Below are 25,933 nucleotides of genomic sequence, written 5' to 3'. Positions count from 1 at the left end.
CACAGTTAGTAAATGAGGCTAAAGGTTTGTACATAAAACAACAGAGGGTTCTTGTCCATGGTCACAAAGACTTAGAGATTTGAACCATGGCTTCCCAGGTTCTTTTGCTGCTCTAACCATTAGATCAGTCCTCCATGAGATCTTGAGACCATGTTTGATCCCGGAAGTCGGTGCTAGAAAGGGACCTGCAGGATATTGAAAGTTTGTGTATTCCAAGGCCCATTAGAATCATCCACCAAGATCTTAGAAACCAGTGAGATTTTGGTTTTCTCCATCTGTGACTGGAACTGTGCATGACAAGGTGTGTTGTGATTTTCTGTTTTTCATTTGAACTTTTCACTTCCACTAAGCCCTTATCAGTTACAGTCAAGTCCTGGAATGTGAAATGTCATGGCTCAGGTCACAAAACTCTTTAGAATAGGAAAACACCATGACCCCCCCCCCCCCCCCCCCCCAATCCTAGCAGGTTGTTCAGTGCTCAGGGTCTGGAAACTGACCACATTTCTAAGCTCTCGTGTCCTTCATAACACTTTCTCCAGCCCTACAAAAGCTTCTGAAAAGCTTTGGCCACTATCTTTTTAGAATGAAAGCTGGCTTTTGTTTTTCATTGCATTGTGGTTTACATGCATTGGGATTTTCTGTTATGGCAGATGTTAAAGGTTATGGGCTCTTTAATGAATAGGGCATCAGGCTGAGAACCAGGGAAGCGAGGGTTCAAATCCCACTTGTGCAAATCACCTAACCCTGCATTCCCTTAGGTACAAATTCAGATTGTAAGTACCCCAGAGACAGTGAAATAACCTATTGTACCAGAATGTAACTCGCCTTAATCTACAGCTGAAAAAAAAAGAAGTGAACTTAATCCGAAATTGCTTTCCTCCCTTCTCTTTCTTTTATTGCTTCCACTACATACAAAGCCCGTTTAGTCAAAGCCATTTACCCAGATAACAGCCGCCATTATCCACTTTAGTCATGCCTGTCAGGAAGGTCAGCTGAATATCACTGCAGACTCCCTCTGCACTATCTGAATAGTGCTGGTGAGGTGGAGTGAAGGTGGAGCCAATTTACGACAATATTAGCAAAAAGACTGTTGCAACTTTATCCAGATAGTGACACTAATTGTTTCACCCAGTATTGAAAACAAAATGCTGAGAGCCAAGGCAGAATGTCTGCCCTATATTGTATACTTGAATAAAATTGATGTGCAACTGTATGCAAGTATGTGAAGATGCTGGACACCTTAAAAGTTAATAATATGGGAACATGTGTGTGTAATCAAATTATAGAGCAGTAGCTATGCCTTCTAGAGTAATAAACCAGCAGCTTACTTGAGGCCTGAGCTTTCAAGATAGACTGAGATGAGAACTCTATAAATTGGCGCCAACAGTTAGATGCCCCAGTGCCTTGTGCTTAGCAACAATTTTATAATGGCTTCCTGGTGTCAAGTTTCCATTATATGACATTAACATTAAGTTGGCATTGGCACACCTAAAGTTTTTCACCTTCAGCTACGCCAAGTCAATAGCAGTTGTAACTGTTGTCGCCCACTTGTGCCCTGAAGTACGCGTACCTTATAGTAATCTCTAAGTTACACATGTATTCTAGAAACACCCATCCATATTCTGTTCATGTTTACATCACCTCACACTTAACCCGCTAAGCGGCGGTATGTATGTTATAGAATAGCGCCTAGTATGTGCCTGATTGCTAATTAGTGGTGCCAGTCGCATGTGAAAGTGCTATTTATTCTTTAACTTTATGTGCAAAATTAGTGCCAAATTGACTTTTCCCTTCACATTATCACTTATCCTCAAAGGCCTCATCTATAAGGACTGATTACTTTACTATGACACTTGTGCCCCACATTCGGCCTCTTGAGTTCAATGTGGCTTACAGTGGCTTACAATTATTGTCAAAAATATCAGAAGAAAATAGCTAATACAACAAATAGCTAATACAACTTCAATGTGGACCCATAGATAATGTCAAAACATTAAAATGTAGCTTAAACACCTCAGAAATCTTCTGGTAATTTAACAAAGAGGGTTAGCTATTTAATCAACTACTCATTTAACCCAAACTTTTTAAACAAAAAAGTTTTTAGTTATTTAATATCAAGATAGTTTCCTTGAATCTTAATTTCCATAGGTAACAAATTCCATCTTTGATAAGAAAACCAAGCAGAGTATATTGACTTGTATACTATTTTCCTGCAATTTGGATAGTGTAAAATCATGAATTCTTTTAAATGTAAAACTGAGTTTCTGGGGGGAGGAGTGGGTGGTAAATTGACTAATTCCGTCATGCAGCTCAGGGCTATACTATGTAAACTAAGAAAAGTTAAAGAACAGAATTTAAATGTAGAGTGTGCTTCCACCGGCAGCCAGTGGGGTCACCCTCTCATATCTAGATGCTGTAAAAATTAAGCGAGCTGTCTGAAGTGTCATATTCAGGGGCCAGTAAGGCAAAACATGTTTTCATCTTGCTCAGCTGATGAAAAGGTGTGTTTTGAGCTCCTTATTCCACTGCATATCTTACTGAAGGTCTGAAACGGTCAAACCTGTTTTAGCTCGTCAGGGTCTAAGCCTGTTCATTTCTGCAATTTTATTTTCCAGGGCTCCTGTCCTCGTGGCTCTGGCTTTGATCGAGAGCGGTATGAAATACGAAGATGCCATTCAGTTCATTAGGCAGTAAGTGTCTTCTAACACCTTTGCTGGGTACCAGCCACAGCACTTGCAGTATAAATCTACAGCCTGACAGGAACACTCCGGCTGCTTGGTGTATTAATGACTTGAATGGCAGCTCTGCAGCTCCTGTTTCAGTGCCTTGTAAGACGAAAAATGATCCGTCTTATCAGGTCACTTGCTAGCGTGCGGCTCTGCAGAAGATTTTGAGGAGCCACTGGGGTAAAAACAGGTGAATAACAAACACACAAACTGGAATATAGGCCCCTCTGAGAGCTATATTATTGGCAACTGGGAGCAAATTCATTTGGCACTTGAAGCAAAATATTATTGATCTTTTTTCTATTTCATTGCAGGGGAGCAAAAACCATCTTTGAGTTAAAAAAAACATTTCCAGATAGATGTTTCCTTCTGTCTGAAGCTGTTTGGTTCAGGATTGCCAACCAGTGCTCCCTGCAGACACAACGCTGGTACATGCAATAGTGCAATAGAAAAGGTTAAAAGTGGGATTGGAAAGAACTAGAAAATAATTTTTTTAAAAGGTTCAAAATAGAAAAACACTACACTCCTAACATTCAAACTGGCATAACAGATCAGAAAATGTTGTTTTGGCTTGATTCTGGTTGCACTAACATCTAAACTGTCGGACGGATTAATTACGGTTACCATTGATGAGGGTTCAATACTCGGAACGATTTAACCAAGCAGGAGAGGCTTCTGCCCGGTTAGACTGCAAAGGCTGGCACCCCCAGGGCCACTGAATATCAGCACAGATCACAGTGACGCTATCTGATTAGTACCGGGAAAGTCTGGGGGTAGAGACGGTGTGGTCCTCGAAGTTATGTGGTCACTGGGTGATGTTCAGTGCAGATAGTAAGATGAATATCAAGGCAGGTGGGTCTAAATAGATGGCAGTCCTAACTTGCCCAACTGCCTAACTAGTTACCGGCACCAAATACTGCTGATACCAGGATTGCATCCGGAGCTGCAGAATGACTGGATATGTAACCCTGGCATCCATGTTAGGTCCACGTTGAATATTTGGCACAAATTCAGGCTGCACTGATCACCACCTTTAAAATCTCTGACCACTACAAGCTAAATATTTGGGGGGGGGGGAGGGCAGGGGGGCAAGTGTCTGGTTCTAGTCTCACTATGTATGAACATGTGCTAAAATAGTTGGTAAACCTCATTTCTTTTTTTTCTTTTTCTTTTTTTAAACCTGTGATGCCTGAGTACCACAGATTTGTATATCCTAATTTTTGCTGTCTGCAGCCGGAAACATTGCATATTCCAGGCCAAAGTAGCATGACATTTCAGTCCCAACAAAGTTAAAATAAAAAAAAGTGCCTTCCCCTCCCCACCCCCCATGTAAGGCAAGTCTCTGGTGTCCTAGTGGTCAGCCTAAGGGCCCTATGATGCCCCCCACCCCCAGCAATGATGTAGCTGAGTAAGGTTTTAAGGGTAGTAAGTGGGAGACTGCTGTAGCCCTGCTCCTTTCTCAGGCCCCATTTGTATAGGAAGAATATTTGTCACCCATACCCTTCCCCCAAGCTATCTTTTAGTTCTCTGGGATCCCTTCTGCCCAGCAGCACCATTCTTCCAAGTGACACCATCTGACCTCTAGAAGTATGTCAGAATATACTACTACTTATTTGTATAGGGCTACAAGGCATACGCAGCGTAGAGATGACTGGGGAACACTCATGCCGTCACACTGGATCCTCTTCAGTTCAAGATTAGCTTTGAAGGAGGGTCAGGCTGGGGGCTATAGGTGGCAGGGAGAGCTTTTTCCTATGAGGTGGGACTTGAAGCAGGGCAGGGCTTTCAGCAGCCACACGTTCAGGCTAGATTGGCCATGCTTGGCAGGAGAAGGGGGAACTGGCAGGGGATGCAGACTTCTGGCATTGCCTGTGGGGGCCCAACTACTTTATGTAGATAATATAGATAACCCCTTTCCCCCATTCGGGTTAGGGAAGTGGCAGTAGCTGTTGGATCCTTACACTGACCATTATCAGGGGTTTACCTTATACAAAGAAGGTTCTTTTTCCCTACCTTTTGATTTCTGGGGGTATTAAGTCACATCTTCCATAGCGTCCCACAGATCAACCCAGAGATGAGCGGGTTATGTCACTCTACCAGCAGGTGGAGATAGAACCTCAGAGGTTTACTGTATGTGAACCTGTGCATACATCTTAACCTCAGTATTCTCTCTGTCTCTTTTTCAACAGCTCTGTCAGGAGTTCACTAGTTATGGGTAAGTTCCCCCAATTCGCGTGTCAGGGTGACTGCTCTTTGTTTTGCTCGGGTACGGGTTCTGGCCGCTGCAGTAGGGTTCAGTTGCTATCCATTTCTATGCAGGGTCCGTGAGGTGGTTTGGTCAAGGGGCCACTGTTGCAGTTTTGGCAGGCTCAGGAGCTGCTTGCTCTCCTGCAGCTTCAATTTTGAAGGAGCTTGCTTTGGCTGTTAAAAAAAAACAAAACAGTTCAGCCGAGCGCTGGGCCGCAGCTAACACGGCTGGGCAGTTGTCGTTCTGGTCTGCGAGGACCTTTACCTTCCCTCCCAGAGACATGCCCTCGGTGCTTGCGGGAGGGTCGGATCTTAGTGTAAAATGGAGGCCCATTCCTCTGTGTTCTCAGGCGACGCACCGCCTTTTGGTTAGGGCTTTTAGTCAATTTGCGCTAAACTAAGGCTTGTTTGGCAGCGGTTTTCCAGTCATGATCTCTCAGCTTCTCTCCCACCCTTCCAGGGGCAAGTTTCTTGGCCTCTATTTTTGGCTTTTGGCGCAAGTGGATTCCACTGCTTTAAGGGCTCTGAGTGGGTAACTTGCCAATGGGTTAGTTCTCCCTTCCTTCCTACTTGGTTCCCCCCACTTAGTCGGGCTGCGGGATTTATTTTGGTTTATTTTTCTGTTCCTAGGTTAAAGACACACTTGCTTCAGGGCAGAAACACAGACACTCAGTACCATGCTGAAGAGTGGTCACTGACAGTTGCGTTTTATTCCTTTTATTTATTAGGGCGAGTCTCGCCTGTTATCTTGAGATTTGCAGCACTAGTTTACCCATTTTTATGCAATAGCACTGAGTACCTGGAGCACACAGCCTTGTGTTGTTCTCCCATCATTTTTTTTGGGGGGGGGGGGAATTGAGCTTCAGTATTCAGTAGTGGTGTCTTGCCTCATGAGTCCCACCTGAGATTGCCTTGGAGTAAGGGCTGGTGTCAAGTTCATGGACGGCATTGTAGGGTGTCCCCCCTTCCCATGTGCCTTGGTATTGGAGTTGGAGTGTGCTCTAGTACTGCAGCCTTTTTCGGCTGTGTAGTATCGGTACCCTATTTCCATGCCTCTTGCAGGGGGTCTTGACAGCTCTCCTTTCCTGTTTAAGGACAGATTTTTGGGTAGCCTGTGTGATCCCAGCACCTTCTGAACTGCTAGGAATGGCATCCATCTGGCTCTGGTCTGACAGCACAATTTGTGCCTTGGTGAACTTGCACCTTAGGGATGCATTGTAGTAGCCCTGTAGTGACGGTTGTCTGTTTCTTGATGCCCTGGGTGGTTAAGCACCATCTGAAGGGGGTGCTCGTTTGCTTGTAGAGGCATTGGCGATTTTCCATTAGTTTGCCTTTTGGGAGCTCCCTCCAGAGTTTTTTTTTTCACCTTGTGCTCTGCGTGATGACGGCTTTTGTTGCTGCCTGAGAGTGAAATTTCCACACTTTGCATGGGGGCAGCATTTCCATGGCTGGGTTTCCCTGCTTTCTATTTCACAACTGGTTGGTGGCACCCTTGTGGGCTTCGCTGTGGCAGCCTTGGTCTTGGTAGCTTTCACTTTGTATCCATTTCTGTTCCTGGAAGGGTACCTTGGTAGCAGAGTCCTGCCTCGTCTTGTATATAGAGGCTTGTTCTATCTTTAGACGTGAACCCGACACCTTCCTTGGTGATCAAGCCTTGCTCTGAATTTGGGTGTCCCTATCTTTGGACATCAGGCCAGCCTCTGTCTCTGAGCATTGAATATTCCTCCATTTCTGGAGGTCGAGCCTTCCTCCCTCTCTGGACACCGAGCTTTAACCCGGCTCTGGATGTCTAGTTTTTTTCCCACATCTGTAGACATCGAGTTTTGCTCAGGCTCTGAGCATCAAACCTGCTCGTTCTCTGGACACCAGACCTTGCTTCATCTCCCAGCGTCAAGGCTAGCTCCGTTGTTGAACGTTGAACTTTACTCCGGCTAGGACGTTCGAAACTCACTCTATCTCTGGACATGGAGCCTTGCTCCAGCTGGGGCCATTGAGTCTTGCTCCGTCTCTGGACGTGGAGCCTTGCTCCAACTGGGGCCATTGAGTCTTGCTCCGTCTCTGGATGTGAGGCCTTTTGCCGGCTGTTGGGCCTTGCACTGTCCCACTACATCAACCCTGGCTCTGTCTCTGGATGTCGAACCTTGCTCCATTTCTGGACATCTAGCTTTACTCTGTCTCTGGACATTGAACCTTGCCTTCTTCCCTCTCCGGGCATTGAGCCTTGCACCACCTCTGGGTGTCGAGCCTTGCACCTCCTTTGGATGTACGGCGTTGCTCCGTCTGCGGACGTTGAGCCCTATTCCATCTATGGAGGTTGAGATTGCTTCTCCTCTGGACGTCGGGCCTTGCTCCACTTCTGGACGTCAGGCCTTGCTCTGCCTCGGAAAGCCGGGCCTTCCTCCACCTCAGAACATCATTCTTTGTATGGTCTGTGGACGTAGACTCTTACGCCGTCTTTGGACATCAAGCGTTGCACTGACTTTGGCAGTTGGACTTTCATTGGTTTAAGAGCCTTGCTCTGGCTCTGAATATCGAGCCTTACCTGGTTCCGCCTTCTTCCGACTCTGAGCTTGAGTCTTGGTCCGTCTTTGGACATCAGGCCAAGCTATAGCGCCGGTGGCATGGGCGTAGACTGGGGGGGGGCGAGGGGGGCAATGCCTCCCCAAACGACGACGAGGCGCCGCCGCGCCAGTAGTTTAAAAAAAAAAAAAACAAGCAGGCACGCGCTCCTCTCCGTCCGCTTGGCTTCCCTGCCCTCTCTGTCTGCGTCCCGCCTTCCTCTGACATCATTTCCTTTCGGGCTGGACGCAGACAGAGAGGGAAGGGAAGCCAAGCGGACGGAGAGGAGCTTGTCCGTCTTCCCCTCTCTCTCCCTCCCTCCCTCTGGCGCAGGCAGCAGTCTTTTCCAGCGTTCCTGGCAGCGGTAGCGTTGTACACGCTGCCTTTGGCTCTGCCCCGAAGCCTTCTCTTCAAGTTCTTGTTCCCGCATAGGTGGGAACAGGAACTTGAAGAGAAGGCTTCCGGAGCAGACCGAAGGCAGCGTGTACATCGCTACCGCTGCCAGGAACGCTGGAAAAGACTGCTGCCTGCGCCGGAGGAAGGAAGAGAGGGGGTAGACAGAGTCACGATCTTGGACCTCGCGTGGGGGTTGGGGGAAGGGCAGCAGATGGAAGATGGATGGGACTGGGAGGGGTGAGGAGCAGAGGGAAGGACCAGGAGATAGATGGGATTGGGACAGGTCAGGCACAGCAGAGGGAAGGAGCAGAAGATGGATGGGACGGAGGGATGGTGAGCAGAGGGAAGGAACAGAAGATGGATGGGACTGGGAGGGGTGGGGAGCAGAGGGAAGGAGCAAGAGATGGATGGGACTGGGAGCATTGGGAGCAGAGGGAAGGACCAGGAGATGGATTGGACTGGGAGGGATGGTGAGCAGAGGGAAGGAACAGAAGATGGATGGGACTGGGAGGGGTGGGGAGCAAAGGGAAGGAGCAAGAGATGGATGGGACTCGAAGGGTGGGGAGCAGAGGGAAGCCTACTGGAAAGAAGACACTTCATAAAACAGAAGACACTGGGACCAAAGCGAATAGAAAAACTAAATGATCAGACAACAAAGGTAGATACAAGTATTTTATTCAGAATTTATTAATTGAAATATGTCAGCGTTTTGAAATGTGCATCTGTGATATTTTGCCTGTAAATTTCAATTCCTTCCTCCATATTAGCATATTCATTTGCATATGTATATATATGCAAATGAATATGCTAATAAGCTCCGCCCATATGCTAATATGCTCCGCCCATCCTCCCCCCCCTCCCCCCCCCCAAATGAAACAGTCAAACTACGCCTAATGCCGGTGGTGATGCCCTACCTGATTTCTGGACATGGGGCTAAGTGCTTTTGCAGACTGTAGGGCCTGGTACTAGCTCAAGTTCAAGGGTTTGGCTATGTAGGTTCAAGGGTAGGTATTTTCTCCGAGGACAACATTTACCGTAGATAGGGTGATGCCCCTCACGGAGCCCCGGTGCAGATGTTCTCCAGTGTTCGTCACTTTAAGAAGACCTTGTAGGCCCAGACTATATGCAAGTATCTTCCCACCAGTGTGAATCGTGTGGGACCTTTAGTCCTTTTTTTTGTCAGCGGAGCTAACATGTATCTTTTTACTTGCGGCGCATTCTTACTCTATTTTTGGCTCTTTTGAGCTGTTTTTGTGCCTTCCCACTTCTCCTTTGAGTATTCCAGGGGATTTTATTGTTTTCCCCTTCCTCCCTTTCCTTCCCTGTGTTCTCTATAAAGTTTTTGGCACTTTGATTTTCTTTCTTTTTCGCAGCCCGCAGCCATTTAGGGCCTGGGCTCCTGGCCGAGTTTCTCTTCATTTTTTTGTGAGTGGGGATTTTTCTTTTTTGCTTCTAACTGTTTGATTTTGCTGTGGCTCTCTTGTCTACAGTGTCCCAGAAGCCTGCCAGTACTGCACTAGGACCACATTTGTGGCCGTCTCACATGTCATGTGCCTGAAGTGCTTGGGGGCGATTATGACTCTGTAAAATATTCTCTTTATGCTCTTCTCTTCATGCTCAAATGCAGAAGAGAACCCAGATATCAAGAGAGGTGGTGCAAGAGAGACTTTTTGGCATCCCATGGCTTCTGGAGCTGCACCAAACATTGGCGATGCATCTGCATTGAGGAGGTCTCCCCCTGCCTCAACATTGAGCGTCAGTAGCAGATCCACAGGTCGAACATACTCCAACGCAGCACCGAGGAGGCATGTGGATTCCGTGTCCTCATTGGCACTGAGCAAAGGTGAAGAAGCAACGGCATTGGTTCTCCTTGACACACTGTGCCAGTAGCACTGGAGTGGCAGCATCACTGGCACCCGAGAAGTGTTGGCACCATGAGGACCACACCTCCTCCGTTGTAGTGGTGCCAACACACTCCCTGGAGACGAGACCTCACTCTTGATTAGACAGACTGTGTTTCAGGCTGTCCCTACACCAGCACTGTCTCAGCCTTTTCTGATGCCTGCCCTCTAGGAATAGTTTTGGATCAAGCTCTAGGAGGAGCTGGGGCACATCCTGGGACAGCTCAATACCGAGGTAACAAGAGTGCTTGCTCTGCCTCTGGAGCCACTCCAGCCCAAACTGGAGACCCACACTTTGCCTGTTGGCCAGTTGTCAACGCCAGGTGGCGGAGCAGACACCATCAGATGAACTGACCCTCTCTAGCCCATCAAGGATGGAAGCAGCCCTGGAGTCCCATAGAGATTCTACACCTCAGTATCCTCTTTCAGGGCCTGACCATTCCAGCAGACCGAGGCAGGCACAAACTCGGATATCTCACAATGAGTATTTTACCAAGTCTGATTCAGACTATTCCTGGGGCTCTGAGGACCTTGACTATTGTGTTCGATTCTTGTCAAAGAAGCGCAACCAAAATGATAAAGGGGCTTGCACTTCTGTCGTATGAAGAAAGGCTAGAGTTTAGGGCTCTTCACTTGGAAAAAAGCTGAGTGGAGGGATGAAGTAGAATGGGTAAAAGTGAATCAAATTTTTTTTTACTCTTTGAAAAAGTACTAAGACTAGGGGCACTCAATGAAGTTACATGGAAATATTTTTTTACTAAACAAATAGTTGTGCTCTGGAACTTGTTGCTAGAGGATGTGGTAGCAGCAATTAGCATATCTGGTTTTAAAAAAGGTTTGGACAAATTTCTGGAGGAAACCCCCAGACTCTGCTACTGAGATAGAGATGGGGGAGACCACTGCTTTCCCTGGAATCAGTAATATGGAATGCTGCTACTCTTCAAGTTTCTGCCAGGTACGTGTGACCTGGCTTGGCCACTGTTGGAAGCAGGATACTGGTAAAAGCAGTTAGTTTAGCAGGGTCTAATCAAGGCTTGGGTAGTTTTCTAAAAGAAAAGTCCACAAGGCATTATTAAGATGGATTTCGGAAAATCCACTGCTTATTTATAGGATAGGAACCATAAAATTTGTTTTACTCATTTGAGATCTTGCCAGGTATTTGTGTCCTGGATTAGCCACAGATGGAAACAGGACATTGGGCTTGATGAACCTTCAGACTGTCCCAATAAGTCGATGCTTATGTTTTTATGAGAGATCCTTAGGCCTTCCTTCAGACTCCTCTCCACCACAGGAGAGATGGAAGTCCCCTTCAGAGGACCTCTCCTTTGTGGGTTTTTTGTGAGAAATGGTGGAGGCCATTCCTTTTAAGTTGGAGGTAGAGGACGAGTCCAGGGTGCAGTTGATGGCCGTCCTCTGCTATGATTCTCATCGTAAAGAGTCTGTAACGGTGCCTCTTCACAAAGTCCTCCAGGATGCACAGATGAAGAATTGAGAGACTCCTGTCTCTGTGTAAGTTATCTCTAAGAAGGTGAAATGTGCCTAGTCCAGAAAGCTCCAGGATTAGAGAAGGCCCAGTTGCCCCACTATTCAATGGTGGTAGAGCCAGAAGTTTGACCCATTCTTCAGCTCCCCAGGTAGGGATGCTCGCAATCTAGAGTTGTTTGGGAGAAAGGTTTAACTCCCACGTCCAGACCTACCAGCTCTACATGATCATTTACTTGAAGTTATTGGTGTCCAATGTGCTAGAGCTTGTGAATACTACTCCTCCCCCCCCCCCCCACCCATCCCTTACCAGAGCAGGCCACTCACCTTCGCCAGACAGCCAGCAAGCAGAAGTATCTTTGACTCCTGTCAACTGCTGCTTGACATTTTTAGGGCAATTTTATAAGGGGGCACTTAGGTGTATTTATAAAATTCTAGTATAAGCAGCAGAAGTTCCTGCATTGCAGGCACAACATTTACTCCTGCTTAACAGCATGTGTAAATGCCTGTGCCCAGATTAAGTGCATGGGTAAATTAGCCTATTCAATAATCTATGGAGTACTTGCAAACTCCACTTACTGACAAAGTACCCAACACCATGTCAATGAGCATACTTTTATGCCAGTTGGCGTTTTATAACAAACCATGTATACACTTATGTGGCTACATATGCATGAAAATGACTTTATAAAATTGTCGATTTAACATAGGGAAGGGGGAGGTCTGGTGAATTCCACAAAATGCGATGGGCTTTCTCATGCCGCACGCTCCGCTACTGTAGAACAAGTGAACTATTAATATAATTGAGTGAAGGCCAATGCAAAGTTTATGTAAATATTATTACTCTTGAATGGGCCTGGCCCGGAAATTTCCATTGTTGACTGCTAAAGCAAAATGCGTCAGTGAAGGAAGGTTAGGATATGGCAGTCTCAAAGGGTTAATTCCACTTCCTTGTTATGTTTTTGTATGCTGGTGCTTTCCCAGGATACCCACAAAGGAATGTGGACGTTTTATGGCCATGAGCAACAGTAGGAATGTGCTGTGAAGGAAGAGATGACTTAATGTTTATTCATCTTCTTTAGATCAGCAGACTGTCACTGCATTCAGCTGCATCCCCTTTCTTTGGCAAGAGTTAGGGAAGAAGTGCTGTCTTATTTCTTAGGTGTCTTTTCATTATTTTCACAACATATCTATATTTTGTTTCCTATGATTTATATAAAAGATATACACAATGGGGTGAATTCTATACATGGCACCAAAAAAAAGCAGTATTCTATAAGCTGCACTTAAAGTTAGGCACGGTTTATAGTACGCTTAAGCGACAAGGTTGTGCCTAAATGTAGGTGCATCCACTTGCACCAAAGAAAACGCGTTGCAAATTCCGGCGCCTAAATTTAGACACGTTGCTCCAAAAGCATGCGTAACTCAAATCTATGCTCTGCCCCGAACCGCCTATGACTTTCCCGTTGCCACATCCCCTTTTCCAGGACACGCATAAAATTTAGGTGTGGATCATGTACCTAAATTTACACTCCTACAGCCAAGTTCATTTCAATTAGCACCAAATCTAGGTGATTTACAATTATAATAAATATAAAAGAAGAAAAGTAATCCCAGTAATGTATAGAGTCTGGGGGAATAAGGTGAATTCTATAACTGGACCCCCTGGATAGGAGGGTAAGCAGGCAGCTACTTTTCTATATAGAATACTATTAAAAGTTGCAGTCACATAGGTGCAGTCGCTTATACCAGCCTTATAGCAAAATTGACACTTAGATGTTCGCATATGTCTAAGAGGTATTTGAAAATTGACCTCGATGTTAGAGGATGAAGAAAAAAAAGCAGGGATTTTGGTTTCTGCAAAAAACAAATCTGTGGCCGTAATTTGCTGCACAGTCTCAGCCGAAACTGAAACCAGGTGGCTTGGGCCCCCCCCCAGCCAAAAGTGGTCTGCATTTTCTGCTTGCCCCCCACCACCACCATCACCACTATCACTGAAAGCCGCTGCCACCACAGTACTACCACCAAAGCTCTTCCTACCACTCGAAACTGGCATGAAATCTGGATTTTGCCATGTTTCGGTTTTGGCCAAAAGAAACCACCCCCCCTCCCCCCCCCGACTGAAAGCTGCCACCTTCCCACCACCCTTAGGCTCTCCCCAGGCCTATCATAGAAGACCTGGTGGTCTAGTGGCCTCTTTGGGGCAGAAGCGATCCCCAGTTGCTTCTACCAATGCTGGATCCAGTCTCCAAATGATTGCCACAACCTACCGTGGCAGTCTTGTGAGGCTGTCACGGGAAGTTGCAGCAGCCATTTTGACTTCACAGCCGACATGAGCGATCCCCAGTCACTCACACCCCTGTCCTGAAGAAGCCAGTAGAACAGCAGGGTTTCCACATAGGCCCAGGGAGAGTTTTCAGGTGGTGGGAGAACAGTGGCTTTTGGTTGGAGGGGAGTTTTGGTTTCAGCCAAAAATGCACCAACATTTTCAATCACGACGTAACCAAGACGTGACCAAATCTAGCTTTCAGGCCAGTTTCAGCACTGAAACTGAAATTCTGTCATCCTCTCCTCAGTGCATGCATAGTTTCCTGTGGATGAGTGTATTGCCTTATGGTTCCTTTCTGTATACCTGACATCAACATGTCACACCAAGCGTTAAGTGCTACAGAATCTACATATGGCTTTTGGCTGTGAGCCATGTTGTCCTAGTTGAGAAAATTCAGTGGTCCAATTAAGCTTGTACCCAAGAAATCTGAATTGGGTGATGTCAGAATCTCGCATTCCTAATTGGAATTCAGCCAAACATTGCAGTCTACCAGATATTTCAGGATTGTTTCTCATTTTGCAAAGGAGTTTGATGTGTGCTGTATTAAATGAAGTGCCATAGCAGTGACCCAGCAGCTGTTAAATTGCTGCCAATTTTGCAGAGTGAGGAAGCTGAAGAATAGAGCACACAGCATGTAGGTTCTGCTCTCCATTAGATTTGAGGAAATATTCCCAGAGGTGTTTACAAAACAAATATTAGACAAAATGATACAAGGATGCATATTTGTTAGTGTGTCTTTAAAAATTTTGTGGACGCAAAATCAAGTTAACCTGAAGTCAATTTGCAAGTGTTAAAAAAATTTTGTATTAAAACAAAAAAAAGTTCAAAAATCAAGAAAGGCCAAAAATCCTGACATTTGTTTTCCCCGTGCATGTTCCTATAAATTAACATGCAAGCCTACAGCCCCCCCCCCCCCCCCCTCGCCAACAGTGCAAAGTACATGGGCAGGGGTGAGGAGTACAGGAAATACCTTGTTAGATTCTTCATGCACTTATCTGCTCTCACTCGGAGGTCAGGTAATCTTGGAGATTAGGGGCATGTTTACTAAATATTAGGGCATGCTGTCTTCTACCATGCCCATGTTGTTCTTATGGGAACAGAGGTAGATAATACACACTAATGCCTATTAGCACACGCTAACATTTAGTAAACATGCTCCTTAATTCACATTCTTCTGCAAGAGAGAGAAAGAAGATAATATACTATTCTGTAAAAATGTTCATAACTGAATACCGACTCCAGTTCAGAAGTTTGCAGATAGCAGGTGCTGCTTAACTTCCATTTCAACATTACTGGCTAACAGCTTCAGGATACGATAAAAGTTTATGGTGCAGGGCTTTCTAAACCATTGTTCCAGATTTGGAAGATCTTAGAATTCCTGCCGTATTGTACATTCTTGAGAAGGGATTTGTAATTATCTTTGGCTATGAATTAGAGAATGACACGGGGGCGGGGAACCGTGGGGACGGGGACAGATCCCACGAGGATGGGGCAGGGATGGGGACAGAGCCCACAGGGACGGGGACAAACTTTGTCCCCATGTCATTTTCTAGATGGAAGGGTAGAGGGTGGTGGTGGGAAGGAGGGTTATTATAGCTGCTCATTGTTATTATTGTTTTCTATTTGTAATTTATACACAACATTTGCACAGCATATTGTTCCTTTTTATACTTTAATAAAAAGATTTATATATAAAAGTGTTCAAGGCTACTGTAGATGAGGACAGAGTCCACAGGGGTGGGGACAGAGACAGAACCCATGGGACAGTAACTAACTTTGTCCCCGTGTCATTCTCTACTATGAATGCATACCAATAGTCCTGCTCCTCCCCACCCGCAGTAGACATCCACTATGACAAACTGAGTTCTCTCTGTTTTTTTGCTTCTTTCTAGAAAACGCAGAGGAGCTATCAACAGCAAACAGTTAACATACTTGGAAAAATACCGGCCAAAGCAGAGGCTTCGATTCAAGGACCCTCACAACCACAAGAATAAATGCTGCCTCATGTAATCTCAGTGACTTTTTGCCAAAACACACAGAGGAAAGTGAGAGAACCACACACAGGGGGACACAGCGTTTCACAGTGTAGTCATGGAGGGCTTCAAGTCAAGAACCAGAGCTGAAATATTTGTTTTAACTGGATACTCTCTAGTCATAGATGTAAAAATGAAGATGATGGGAAAATAATTTACACGTTTGTAAGGCCTTCTGCATTCTGTTTTTTTTGACAACTATAAAGTTGGCCAACTTGTGTGGGGTTAAGGAAGGGATTGAATTTTTGTTTTTAAAAATCTGTTGGGTGTTTTTTTTTTTTTTTAAGGGGTGTTGTGGGGTCTGTGTTTTTCTTTGCTTTTTGCTTGGGAATAACTAAAGGATGACGTGTTTTGCTTCACGCTCTTTGCATAAGTAAAGAAATTCCTTGTGAAGGTAAATCAAATGTGGCCGGACCGGATTGCCAAAGTTCTGTTGACAAAGTGAACCTGTGCAGTTCAAAGGCAGCCTCTGACCTGATGCCTGCTAGTTTTGGTACACTGCATATTTGGTGTACCACCCCCCCCCCCCTTCTACCACACATGCTCATACACCTATATGCCCCTGATGGGTTGTGGTCCTTTATGGCCTGTGCATTCTGGTCTCTGATCACAGCTTTCCCAACCATCTTGCAAATGTTATTGCCATTCCTCTCTGAGAGGAAAGGATCAAAGGATTGGTAGATGGAACAGATTTTCTGCAGGACTTTCCAGATGAATTTGCTTATGATCTGTTTACCATTTTTCCATAGGTACAAAATGGGCCTCTTGGTTTAGCTTTGTAGATAACCTGAAGTTTTCTATGTCTATGAACATGGTCTTGTTTCAAAGGCTAGAAGACAAGTGCAGTGATGGCAGTTATCTAATGACACCTATTTCTTATACTGTCAGCATCACCATGAATACATTACAACCAATATAGTCCCGCCTACTGAGCCCTCTCTAAAGCAGAAGCAAACTGCTCATGTGTAATTCTTTTCTTTTGATGCGCCCTGAAAGAGTTTGCTGCGGTGGCATCTGAGAAGTAGGCCTAGTGAGGTAAACTGTTGACTAATAAGCTTTCAGTGTATTGGATAGCAGGGGCGTAGCCAGACTTCGGCGGGAGGGGGGTCCAGAGCCCGAGGTGAGGGGGCACATTTTAGCCCCCCCCCCACCACCACCGCCGCCGCCACCACCAACTTTGCCCTCCCCCCTCCCCCGCTGATGACCCTCTCGACCCCCCTCCCGCCGTCGCCTACCTTTGCTGGCAGAGGACCCCAACCCCCGCCAGCAAAGGCAGGCGACGGTAAGTTGGCGGCGGGAGGGGGGTCGAGAGGGTCGTTGGCAGGGGGGGTCCAAAGCCAAATCTACAGGGGCCCAGGCCCCCCCTGGCCCCACGTAGCTACGCCACTGTTGGATAGTGTTTATTGGCAGAGTGGATGTCAATAAATGGCCCCTGACGCAGACGTTTATGCCGAAACACAGCCCGTGTTGGGTCTGTTATTAAAGAACTGCTTTGCTAGGCCCAACCTTGGAGGCCTTTGGTGCTTTTTTCTGCTGTTTCACCTTGTGCTGTGTACTTTGGAATCCCTTTCTTCTGCTGTTGTCAGTTCAGCTGGAGCCATTCGTGTCTTATCAAATAATAGCTGTTGTCCCACAGTATCAGGGTGCATTTTATCTTTACAGTACTTCCTGGAAAGGTCAAATTGAGGGATGTTCAATGAACTTGAGAGACTGTCACTTGAAGCATTAACCTTGTTAAAGAATAAGAGACACTTTGGCACTGAAAAAAAATGCCATGGCGAAGGCCAACATTTTATTTGGAAAGTAGTGTAGAGTTATCTATGTTTACTTAATGACTGTCCAGAGTTCATGTGTGTGTGTAGATATGAGATATTCTGGGTTTACCAGTCAGATTTTCCTTCAGGTGCAAGTTGAAAATGCAATCTTTAATTACAATCTGTTTGATCTGCTCTGGATGAGGGAGGACTTTGGCACACCACTCGGAAAGAGATGCTAAAATTATAGCAGGAGGATGTTTGTTTCTTTTGTTAAAAAAAGTACATCTGTCTTCATATATGTACAGTGTATTAAATTGGAAATGGATGAGCAAATAGGTAATGGATGACTGAAAAGGAAATGGAAGTGAGCATGTGCTCTTCCTTCAGCAAGGTTCTGGGCTGGAAACCTGATTGAATGTTAAAATCTTGGATTGGTGGTGCTTTGATTCACTGCACAAAGCCTTTTAGTGTAGGATTCAAAACGCATTTAGACAACCCCCTTTGAAATGTTGGTCCTGTCTCTTCCTTGGACTGCTGTTCATATTGCACAATGAAAACGATCGGTGTGTCCTTATTTGCTCATCATGTCTGATGTTCCTCTTCTGTTCCAGAAGAATTTTAATTATCTGACCTGGTTTTAAGATGACTGCTCCTGGGCTTTAATACTGTTCTGTGTAATTCCAGAAATATTCTGATCTACTTCTCTGTTAGCCATGCTATGGATCTCCCCTAACTTGGGAATAGCAAAATGCATTGCAAGTTAGGATGGAGGTGTAACCCCACTATACCGCACTTTATCTTTTCGTCAGTTGTGTGAGCAGAAAACTAATCTCTGTACTATTACTAATAGTATTTATAATTTGTAAAGTGTTACAGTGCTGTACATATAAGCATCAGAGATGGTCCCTCCATGGAGCTTACAAACAGGACAAGTAAGAGAATTAGGGACTATCATTTATTATGGGAAATGGTTAAAAAGCAGCCTCAAAAAGATGACATTTTAGGCTGGATTTCATTAAGGCCAGAGAAGGAGCATCATACACCAACTCAGGAAGTTTCATTCAGGCATAGAGTGCACCAAGGTGAAAGGAACATAGGTTGGAGTTGATAGTAGAGGAGAAGGGAGCAGATAAGAGTGACTTAGCTGATGAGCAGGGTTCTTGAGGAGAAGCATAGGAAGAAATGAGAAGAGACTTTCCATGCCTTATGGAGGTGATTCAATAAAGAAGACACCAGGAACGTATGTCAGTGACTCGAATACCAGCATATATGCACATATAACCTAGTGCTTAAATGTGATAGTGTGTAATGAGTGTACATATTGGCAAAGTCTGGGCAGGGTGCACAGTTGTGCACATAAATTATAGAATATAATATGTGCACATGGCTGGCTAAATTATATGCTTGTATTTTCACTGTTACGGTAGAAGTCTATAAAGGAGAGTAGGCCCCTACTTCCCTTCATAGAATTGGTGCACTCCAGAGTTGCCCTCAATCTGTGTATTTTCTAGAGTTCTGCCCTCAACTTCTCCTTAATAGATGCACAGCGTTAGGCACCATGAGAAACAATCATGTCCACTGTAATTCAAAATTATCTGTATGAATAAAATTGGTTTTGGCCCTTAATAGTTCCAAATGAAGGTCATCAGAGATCAGTTCCCACATAAGCTTCAGAGTGTCTTCCACCCCAAAAGGCAACTTTTTTCAATTTGTAATTAGAATAGTCATGAAGCGGTTACAGTTTCTCCTACCCTACTGCTGGCCTTAAGGAGAAAATCAGTCAGCAGCGAGGTACAGAAGGCCTTCAAGTTAACCCTTTCTCTAATCTAAGAAACATGTAGAGGATTCAGGCTGCCCTCTTCCTATAGTTCCATTATGTTCAATACTCCTATCTTTGAATTAGAAGTTAATATGTGAAAGTAGTGGAGCCTACTTTCCAAAATTAAAATGGATTTTTTTTTTTTTTTTTTGAAAACCCAAACCTATCAAGATCCCTTTGGGACCCCTTTCAAGTACTGAAAGTTTGGTGCTGACAGAGCAGGAAGCAGAGAAGTTATGGAAGGGGAGGGACAGACATACATTCACGGATGTGATGATCTCATAAGCCACATTCCCTTGGAAAGTAGATGTACAGAAAGGCTCTCTTACAGGCATCTTGTTTCTAGAATCACCTCCTGGTTTTTTAGCTCAAGTAATCATGCTAGTAGTGATTGTACCTGTGCTGGTGAGAAGAGTCACTAAACAAGGTTATTCTAAGTATAGCATTAAACAGCTAAAATTCAGCTTATTTAGTAATTCTCCCTTGTACTTTTTTGATGGCAGTTTTGTAATATATATACAACTTCTAGGAAATTGTGTAGTAGGAGAGCATTTGTGAACCCTGCCCGGTTTGTAATTGCATTCTTGAATGATGAAGAACCAAAGGCCATTCTGCTTTGGGATATGAATTGAGCAAACATGGACTGGACAAAGCCTACTGCCTTGTAATTTTCTGAGCTGCTTTTGTATCGGAATAATTAAACTGGTGCCCTATAAAGTTGTTCATGAATTCTAGCTCTGAAAACCCATGTGTCCATTACTTTTGCAATTTGGACATTTGCTGAGCACAGTTCAATGCCTCATTGAAATGCACATCATCTTGAGCCAGAAAAATTGAGATCTAGCCTCTAGAAGTGTCCATGAAGATTCCTTGAGTCTGCTCATCCATTGATGGTGATTTTTATTTCCTAAACTGGGAGTTTGGCCATTGGGCTTTTTTAACATCACACGGCCTGAAACAGATATTCTGAAAAACACAGGAAAATATAAATAATGAGAGCTTTAAAATTGTGCAAGGGCCTTATTTTTACATTCTGTGGTTTGTAAAGCTTTTTCTCATTTCCAGGTATCTAAGGCTGTCAGAAATTAAGTGTGAAGGAACAGAAGGAAAATACTTCTGAAAAAAAATAATGCGTCTTTATTAGGATTATTTTTGTTGAACTAGTTGTGAGTATGGTCTGGTGGGCACTGCAGTGAGCACTGATCTTCACAGTTCCTCTGCATTACACTATTCAGTTCTTGGTATTTCATTGAAAGAGGTGGTCTTAGAGACACTGGAATTGCATTCCTGACTGTTTCCTGTTTATATCTAGGAGACAGGGCCAGCCCAAGGTAAGATGCAGCCAGAGGCGGAGCTTGCGTGCTCATAGGAGCCGACTCGGGGGGTGCTTGAGCACTCCCAATAGTGAGAAAATTCCTTGTATGTGTCCAGGGAGGGGTTATTTCCACTGGACTTAGCACCCCTCAGTAATTTTGAAAAGTTGGCTCCTATGTGCATGCTGCCCCCCGAGATGCCGCCTCCCCCGGTGTTTTACCTGGTCATGGTGACTTTCCAAGCCTGGCAGCAATTCCCATACACTGCCCTGCCGCTGCTGGGACCCACCTCTTCCCTTTACTGCAGCTGCCTGAGCGAAACAAGCAGTTAGTACAGGTGGCCGCAGTAAAGGGAAGAAGCGGGTGTTGGCGGCAGCAGGGCAGCATATGGGAATTGCTGCCGCTTCAGGCCTTGGAAAGTCACCATGACCAGGTAAAATGTTGTGTTTCCCCCCCCCCCCCCCCCCCCCCGGGGCCACCCCTGCTAGGAGAGCAGAAGTGGGTTCTGTGGTTAAACTCTTGCACTGAGAGTCAGAAGCTGCATCATTGGTGAGTTCTCAAGCAATTTGCTAAACTCCCTTATTTTCTCTTCATTTGTTTCTTGCAGGGATTCCCAAACTTGTCCTGGGGGAAACTCAGCCATAATGAATATACATGAGATAAATTTGCATACCATGGAGGCAGTGTATGCAGATTGATCTCATGAAATATTCATTGTGGATATCCTGAAAACCTGATTGGCTGGGGTTTTCCCAGGACAGGTCTGGGATTCGCGAAAATTAGATTGGTTTCAACCCTACGGGAGCTTTCATGTAGTCTCAGATAGTTTCATTTTGTATGTATATTTCTGTAGAGTTAAGATTGCAAGATGCATGGATCCTGCTTTTGTGAACGGTGCTCTATAAAAACCAAATTAGTAATATGGTTTCAAGTTCCTCCAGCAATTTCACTTTGGTTTCTTCCCACATATAACCGTGAAGAGCTTCTATGTTTGGTATGGAAAGCATTGCATTTTGCTGAAAGTGTTACTCTGCTGTTGCTCTTTAGGAACCTAAAGGAAACCATATTGCTTAAGATGGTATTGCCCACAAGCCTAACCTAAAATTGGTCACTTTTTGGTAACTAGTGCTAATGCAAGACACTTTTTTTTTTCATACCTCTGATTCTTTGCTGCTACTGTTTTGCAGATTCGTAGTATTTTTGAGAAATATGTTTCTGAGCCTCCATTAATGCACTAAGATGTAATTATTTGCCGAATCCAATTTAAGGAGAGTTAGGTGCACAGGTTATACCTGACTTCACAGCCATTTAGTACTGGTTTGTAAGTCTAATGTACTTTATTCTTTGTTTGGAAGCCGTGGCAGTGGTGTAGCCATGGGTGGGCTTGGGTAGGCACAGTCCCACCCACTTTGGACTCAGGCCCATTCAGCAGTGGCTGGTGGGGATCCCGAAGTCCCACTAGCTGAAGACTCCCAGATCTCTCCCTCTTCTCCTTCCAGATGATCAGGGGTCCCTTACCTCCACTTATCGAACCCCCCCCCCCCCCCGTACCTTTTAAGTCCTTTAGTTCTTGGTGACGGCAAGCAGTGACTCATACATGCTGCTCGTGCCGGCCCCGAGCCTTCTCTATGATGCAACTTCCTCATCCCATGAACAGGAAGTTGCATCAGAGTGAAGGCTCAGGGCTGGCATGAGCAGCGGGTATGAGTCACTGCTCATTACTGCTGAAGAATTAAAGGACTTATAAGGTACTAGGGGGTTGGGGAAGTGGAGGTAAGAGACCCATGATTACTCTTTAATGGTGGGGAGGGGGGAGAAGAGAAGGGAGAAATGCAAGTTGGGTGTGGGGTTCTTGAGCTCACTCACTTTGTGCCCAAAATTGGGTTTATGCCCATGAGCTGTGGACACGTTCAGAGATGAAAGAGCATGCAACAAGCATGGATAGATCTGTGCGGTAGTATATACTGCTGATAGATTGTAACTGTTAATGCCAAAACCAGGAAGCTTGGTTCCAAACCCAAACTAACATAGCATTTGTTGAAAGGCATGTTGGCAGGTAAAGTGCAGGTGATGATGCCTCCAGTTCATTGAGCACAGTTCAGTAGTTTCCTTAACTGAGGCCCAGCCAGTCTGGTTTTCAGAGTGCATATGTCTGAAATAGTTTTTTTATGCACTACCTCCATTATATGCAAATCTGTCTCAGGCATATTCATTGTAAATATCCTGAAATCGGACTGGATGGCAGGACCAGAAATTCAGTGCACTTCTCAATGTGATGTTTTGTGGGTTGGATGTCTGAATATAAACACATCAATCTGTTGATCTTCCTGTTGAGTTGTTAGGGTGCCTATTAAGAATCCGAAACAAAGAAGTTATTTTTATACGTGTGAAGTCTGAAAAGGCGTCCTAAGAAATAAAACAATATTTTCCTTGGGGAGGGGGGGGGGGGAGAGGACCAGGATGTTAAGTGTTGACAAATGGGACTTCCTGTGTGATGGGCTAGAAAGAACAAGATGTTGAGCATCCTAATCTAACTTGTCTCCTGCACATCCAAGAAGGAAAAGCAAGACTGTCATAAGCACTCCCATGAATCCGCTAAGTTTGACTTATACATGGAAGGCTCAGAACGAGCTCTCCCCCCCGCCTCTCCCCAGTGATTTTGTGAGTTTTCTATATGTTAAAATTTCCACTTGTTAAGATTATTTTGAATGATGATAATTAAGTTGCAAGCTCACATTCTCCTCAGAATAAATAACATACTCAGGAAGATAAGATCATATTTTACCAAATAGCCATATCTTTCTTACATTGTTTTTGCTAATTTTCTTTCCTCCATGCTGGTGACTATAGGCATATAAACTGCACCCCTAAAAAACACCAACAAGCACTTCATAGAAACCAAGATAACAGTGGCAGATGGCCTCAACTTTCATCTAGTCTGCCCACTTCTGATGCAGTATGGCAGGATCTACCAGATATTCTGGTGTCTGTTTATCCTTTTACTATGAGACTGCTGAACTGCTGGTTTATCCAACCAACCCTAATTTTCTGACAGCCTTATCTTAATGCATTGTGGGTAGAATTAGGAACTTCAAGTCCCACCATATATTGGGATGTATGCTCACTTCAAAACTAGGATTTACCAAGTTGTCTCCCTTCCTGAAGCTCAGTTACTTAAAAGCTCTGAGAGTTTAGGGTAAAACCCGAGATGGGACAGAATCTGTATTACCTGTAGGTGGCACACTAAATGGGCTCTGTGGCCATCTTGGCCATAGTTTTGTATGTACATGTTAATGTACTCTTCAGCAGCTCTAGAATAATTGTAGGTGCAATTTGAATAAACGTTAGCTATAGACAAAACCAGGGTACCGGAAGCCTAATTTATTTTTATGCTAATGTAGGTGCAAATTACAGTTTCCAACATGATCCAGATTTGCCAATCTGGGTTGATCCAGGCCTGGATTTACCCCAATGCATGCAGGGACTTGTAGTTCTTATTTTTTCCATTGTGTTCTTTAAGACAAGCAAGACTACAAGTCCCTGTATGCAATGGGGTAAACCCAGAAGTGGATCTACCCAGTTGAGCAAATCTGAATCCAGTTGGCAACCTTGGGCAAGTGCCCTTTTTGTCTGGTCTTCCTCTCTCCTGATGTTTTGATTTTGTAAACCTAGCTACTACTAAACTTTGATAACACCATCAAAAATACAGAGCCCAACCTGGCTCTTATTTATTTTTATGTTTTTATTAGATGTAATATAACATTGAAGCATTGAGTACGCTACCAGCAATCCAATGGCTCTGTCTGCTTGTAGAAGCTAATTGTATCAGCAGACCATAAGATGCTTCATTGGAACCGTATTTCCTCTTCAGAGTTGACCCCCTTTGGGTTGACAGTCTCTTATGTCTGCTTGGGCAAAGAATTGAGTTTTGGATATTTGCAAGATTTGTAATGTGTTATTTTTGTTCTTTTTAATATACTGTTCTTTTCTGTCACATAGACCTCTGTCTCTCTTGCTGGTCTAAGAATTGCAGACATATTTCATCTCTAGGAGCAATCTTAGACCTGTACAGATAAGACCAGAAGGTTTTGACTGAGCCATAGCTGAATCACTATACCAGTGCTTTTATACCAAATGCAATCACATTGGATCTGCAGATGAGGTATAATATCTTGTCACTTTACAGCCTTTTTTATTGTCTGTTACTTATGTATTGTATAAAATTGTACACATTTAGTAATCACATTTTTTGAGTGTAAGAAAACCTTAAAGTATATTAAGGTGATTTCAACGCCACTTTCAAAAATAATAAAGGAATTAAGTTTTGTACACATTTTGTTGTGTGTAGTGTTTTTTTGTTTGTGTGTGTTTGTGTCATTTCTGCATCAGTGGCTAAATGTCAACAGTTCAACATCCAAAGAAAGTGATGTGGTAGGAAAACGGGCTTACAGTTTCCCAGTTAGCTTCTAATGAGTTCAGCATAGTGTTTTGTGTTTATATCTAAAGAAGAAGCAGCTGTTCAAAGAAAAAAAATGAACTTCCTCTTCCTGTTTCCAGAATGACTCAAAACGTCACAAGAGAAAGCTCCAGTCCAATAAACCTCACAAGGGAAAAGGGGTATATATTACACTGTACTTCAGCCAGTTCTTGGTCTACACCAGTGGTTCTCAACCTTTTTTCAGTAAGGAGACACCTGACAGACAATGCTTACATACGTGACACCAGGGGCGTATCTGCGTAGGGCCTCAGGGGCCTGGGCCCCCGCAGATTTTGCCCTGGACCCCCCTACCGCCATCAACCCTCCCCCGCTGCCATTCTTACTTTTGCTGGCGGGGGACCCCAAACCCCCGCCAGCCGCCCCGCGGTGTTTGAAATTCATCTTCGGCCTCCGTGGCCGTGCTGCTGTGATAGGCGCTGTTGAAATCCACTTCGGAGTCTGACGTCGTTGTACGTGCTGCGACGTCAGACTCCGAAGTGGATTTCAACAGCGCCTATCACAGCAGCACGGCCACGGAGGCCGAAGATGAATTTCAAACACCGCGGGGCGGCTGGCGGGGGTTTGGGGTCCCCCGCCGGCTGAAGAAGAAGTTTTTACGGCAGCGGCAGGTGGAAGCAGACCTCGGCTGGCGGCGGTTGGGGTCCCCCGCCAGCAAAAGTAAGAACGGCAGCGGGGGAGGGTTGGCTGCGGGAGGGGGGTAGAGAGAGTCATTGGTGGCGGTGGGGGCTCGGCGGCGGGGGGGGGGGCTAAAATGTGCCCCCTCCCTCTGGCTCTGGCCCCCCCTACCGCCGGAGTCCAGATACGCCCCTGCGTGACACACTTCATATGTGACCCTCATGGACGTTTAGTCTGATACTATATGGCAGTTCTTAC

At 44.9% G+C, this 25,933-nt stretch overlaps 1 protein-coding gene and 1 long non-coding RNA gene across 3 annotated transcripts in view; one reads left to right on the top strand and one right to left on the bottom strand.

Moving 5' to 3' along the window:
• The window catches only part of PTP4A3 (protein tyrosine phosphatase 4A3), a 172,572-nt gene extending 155,786 nt beyond the window's left edge, over positions 1-16,786 (top strand). For both annotated transcript variants that reach the window (XM_030219666.1, XM_030219658.1), the window contains 2 exons: positions 2,616-2,690; positions 15,533-16,786. In XM_030219666.1, coding sequence (XP_030075526.1) covers positions 2,616-2,690; positions 15,533-15,650 — 193 coding nt within the window. In that variant the 3' untranslated portion in view covers positions 15,651-16,786. The remainder of the gene's footprint in view (positions 1-2,615; positions 2,691-15,532) is intronic.
• On the bottom strand, positions 2,011-24,887 carry LOC115480777. The gene is made up of 3 exons (XR_003943864.1): positions 23,423-24,887; positions 19,407-19,412; positions 2,011-2,022 (listed from the first exon to the last, which is right to left on the bottom strand). It is a non-coding gene; the product is annotated as an uncharacterized LOC115480777 (long non-coding RNA).
• Positions 24,888-25,933: the final 1,046 nt, after the last annotated feature.

This window comes from Microcaecilia unicolor, chromosome 1 (genome assembly GCF_901765095.1).
Source record: "Microcaecilia unicolor chromosome 1, aMicUni1.1, whole genome shotgun sequence".
NCBI lineage: Eukaryota > Metazoa > Chordata > Amphibia > Gymnophiona > Siphonopidae > Microcaecilia > Microcaecilia unicolor.
This window is presented reverse-complemented; position numbering and strand designations above follow the sequence as displayed.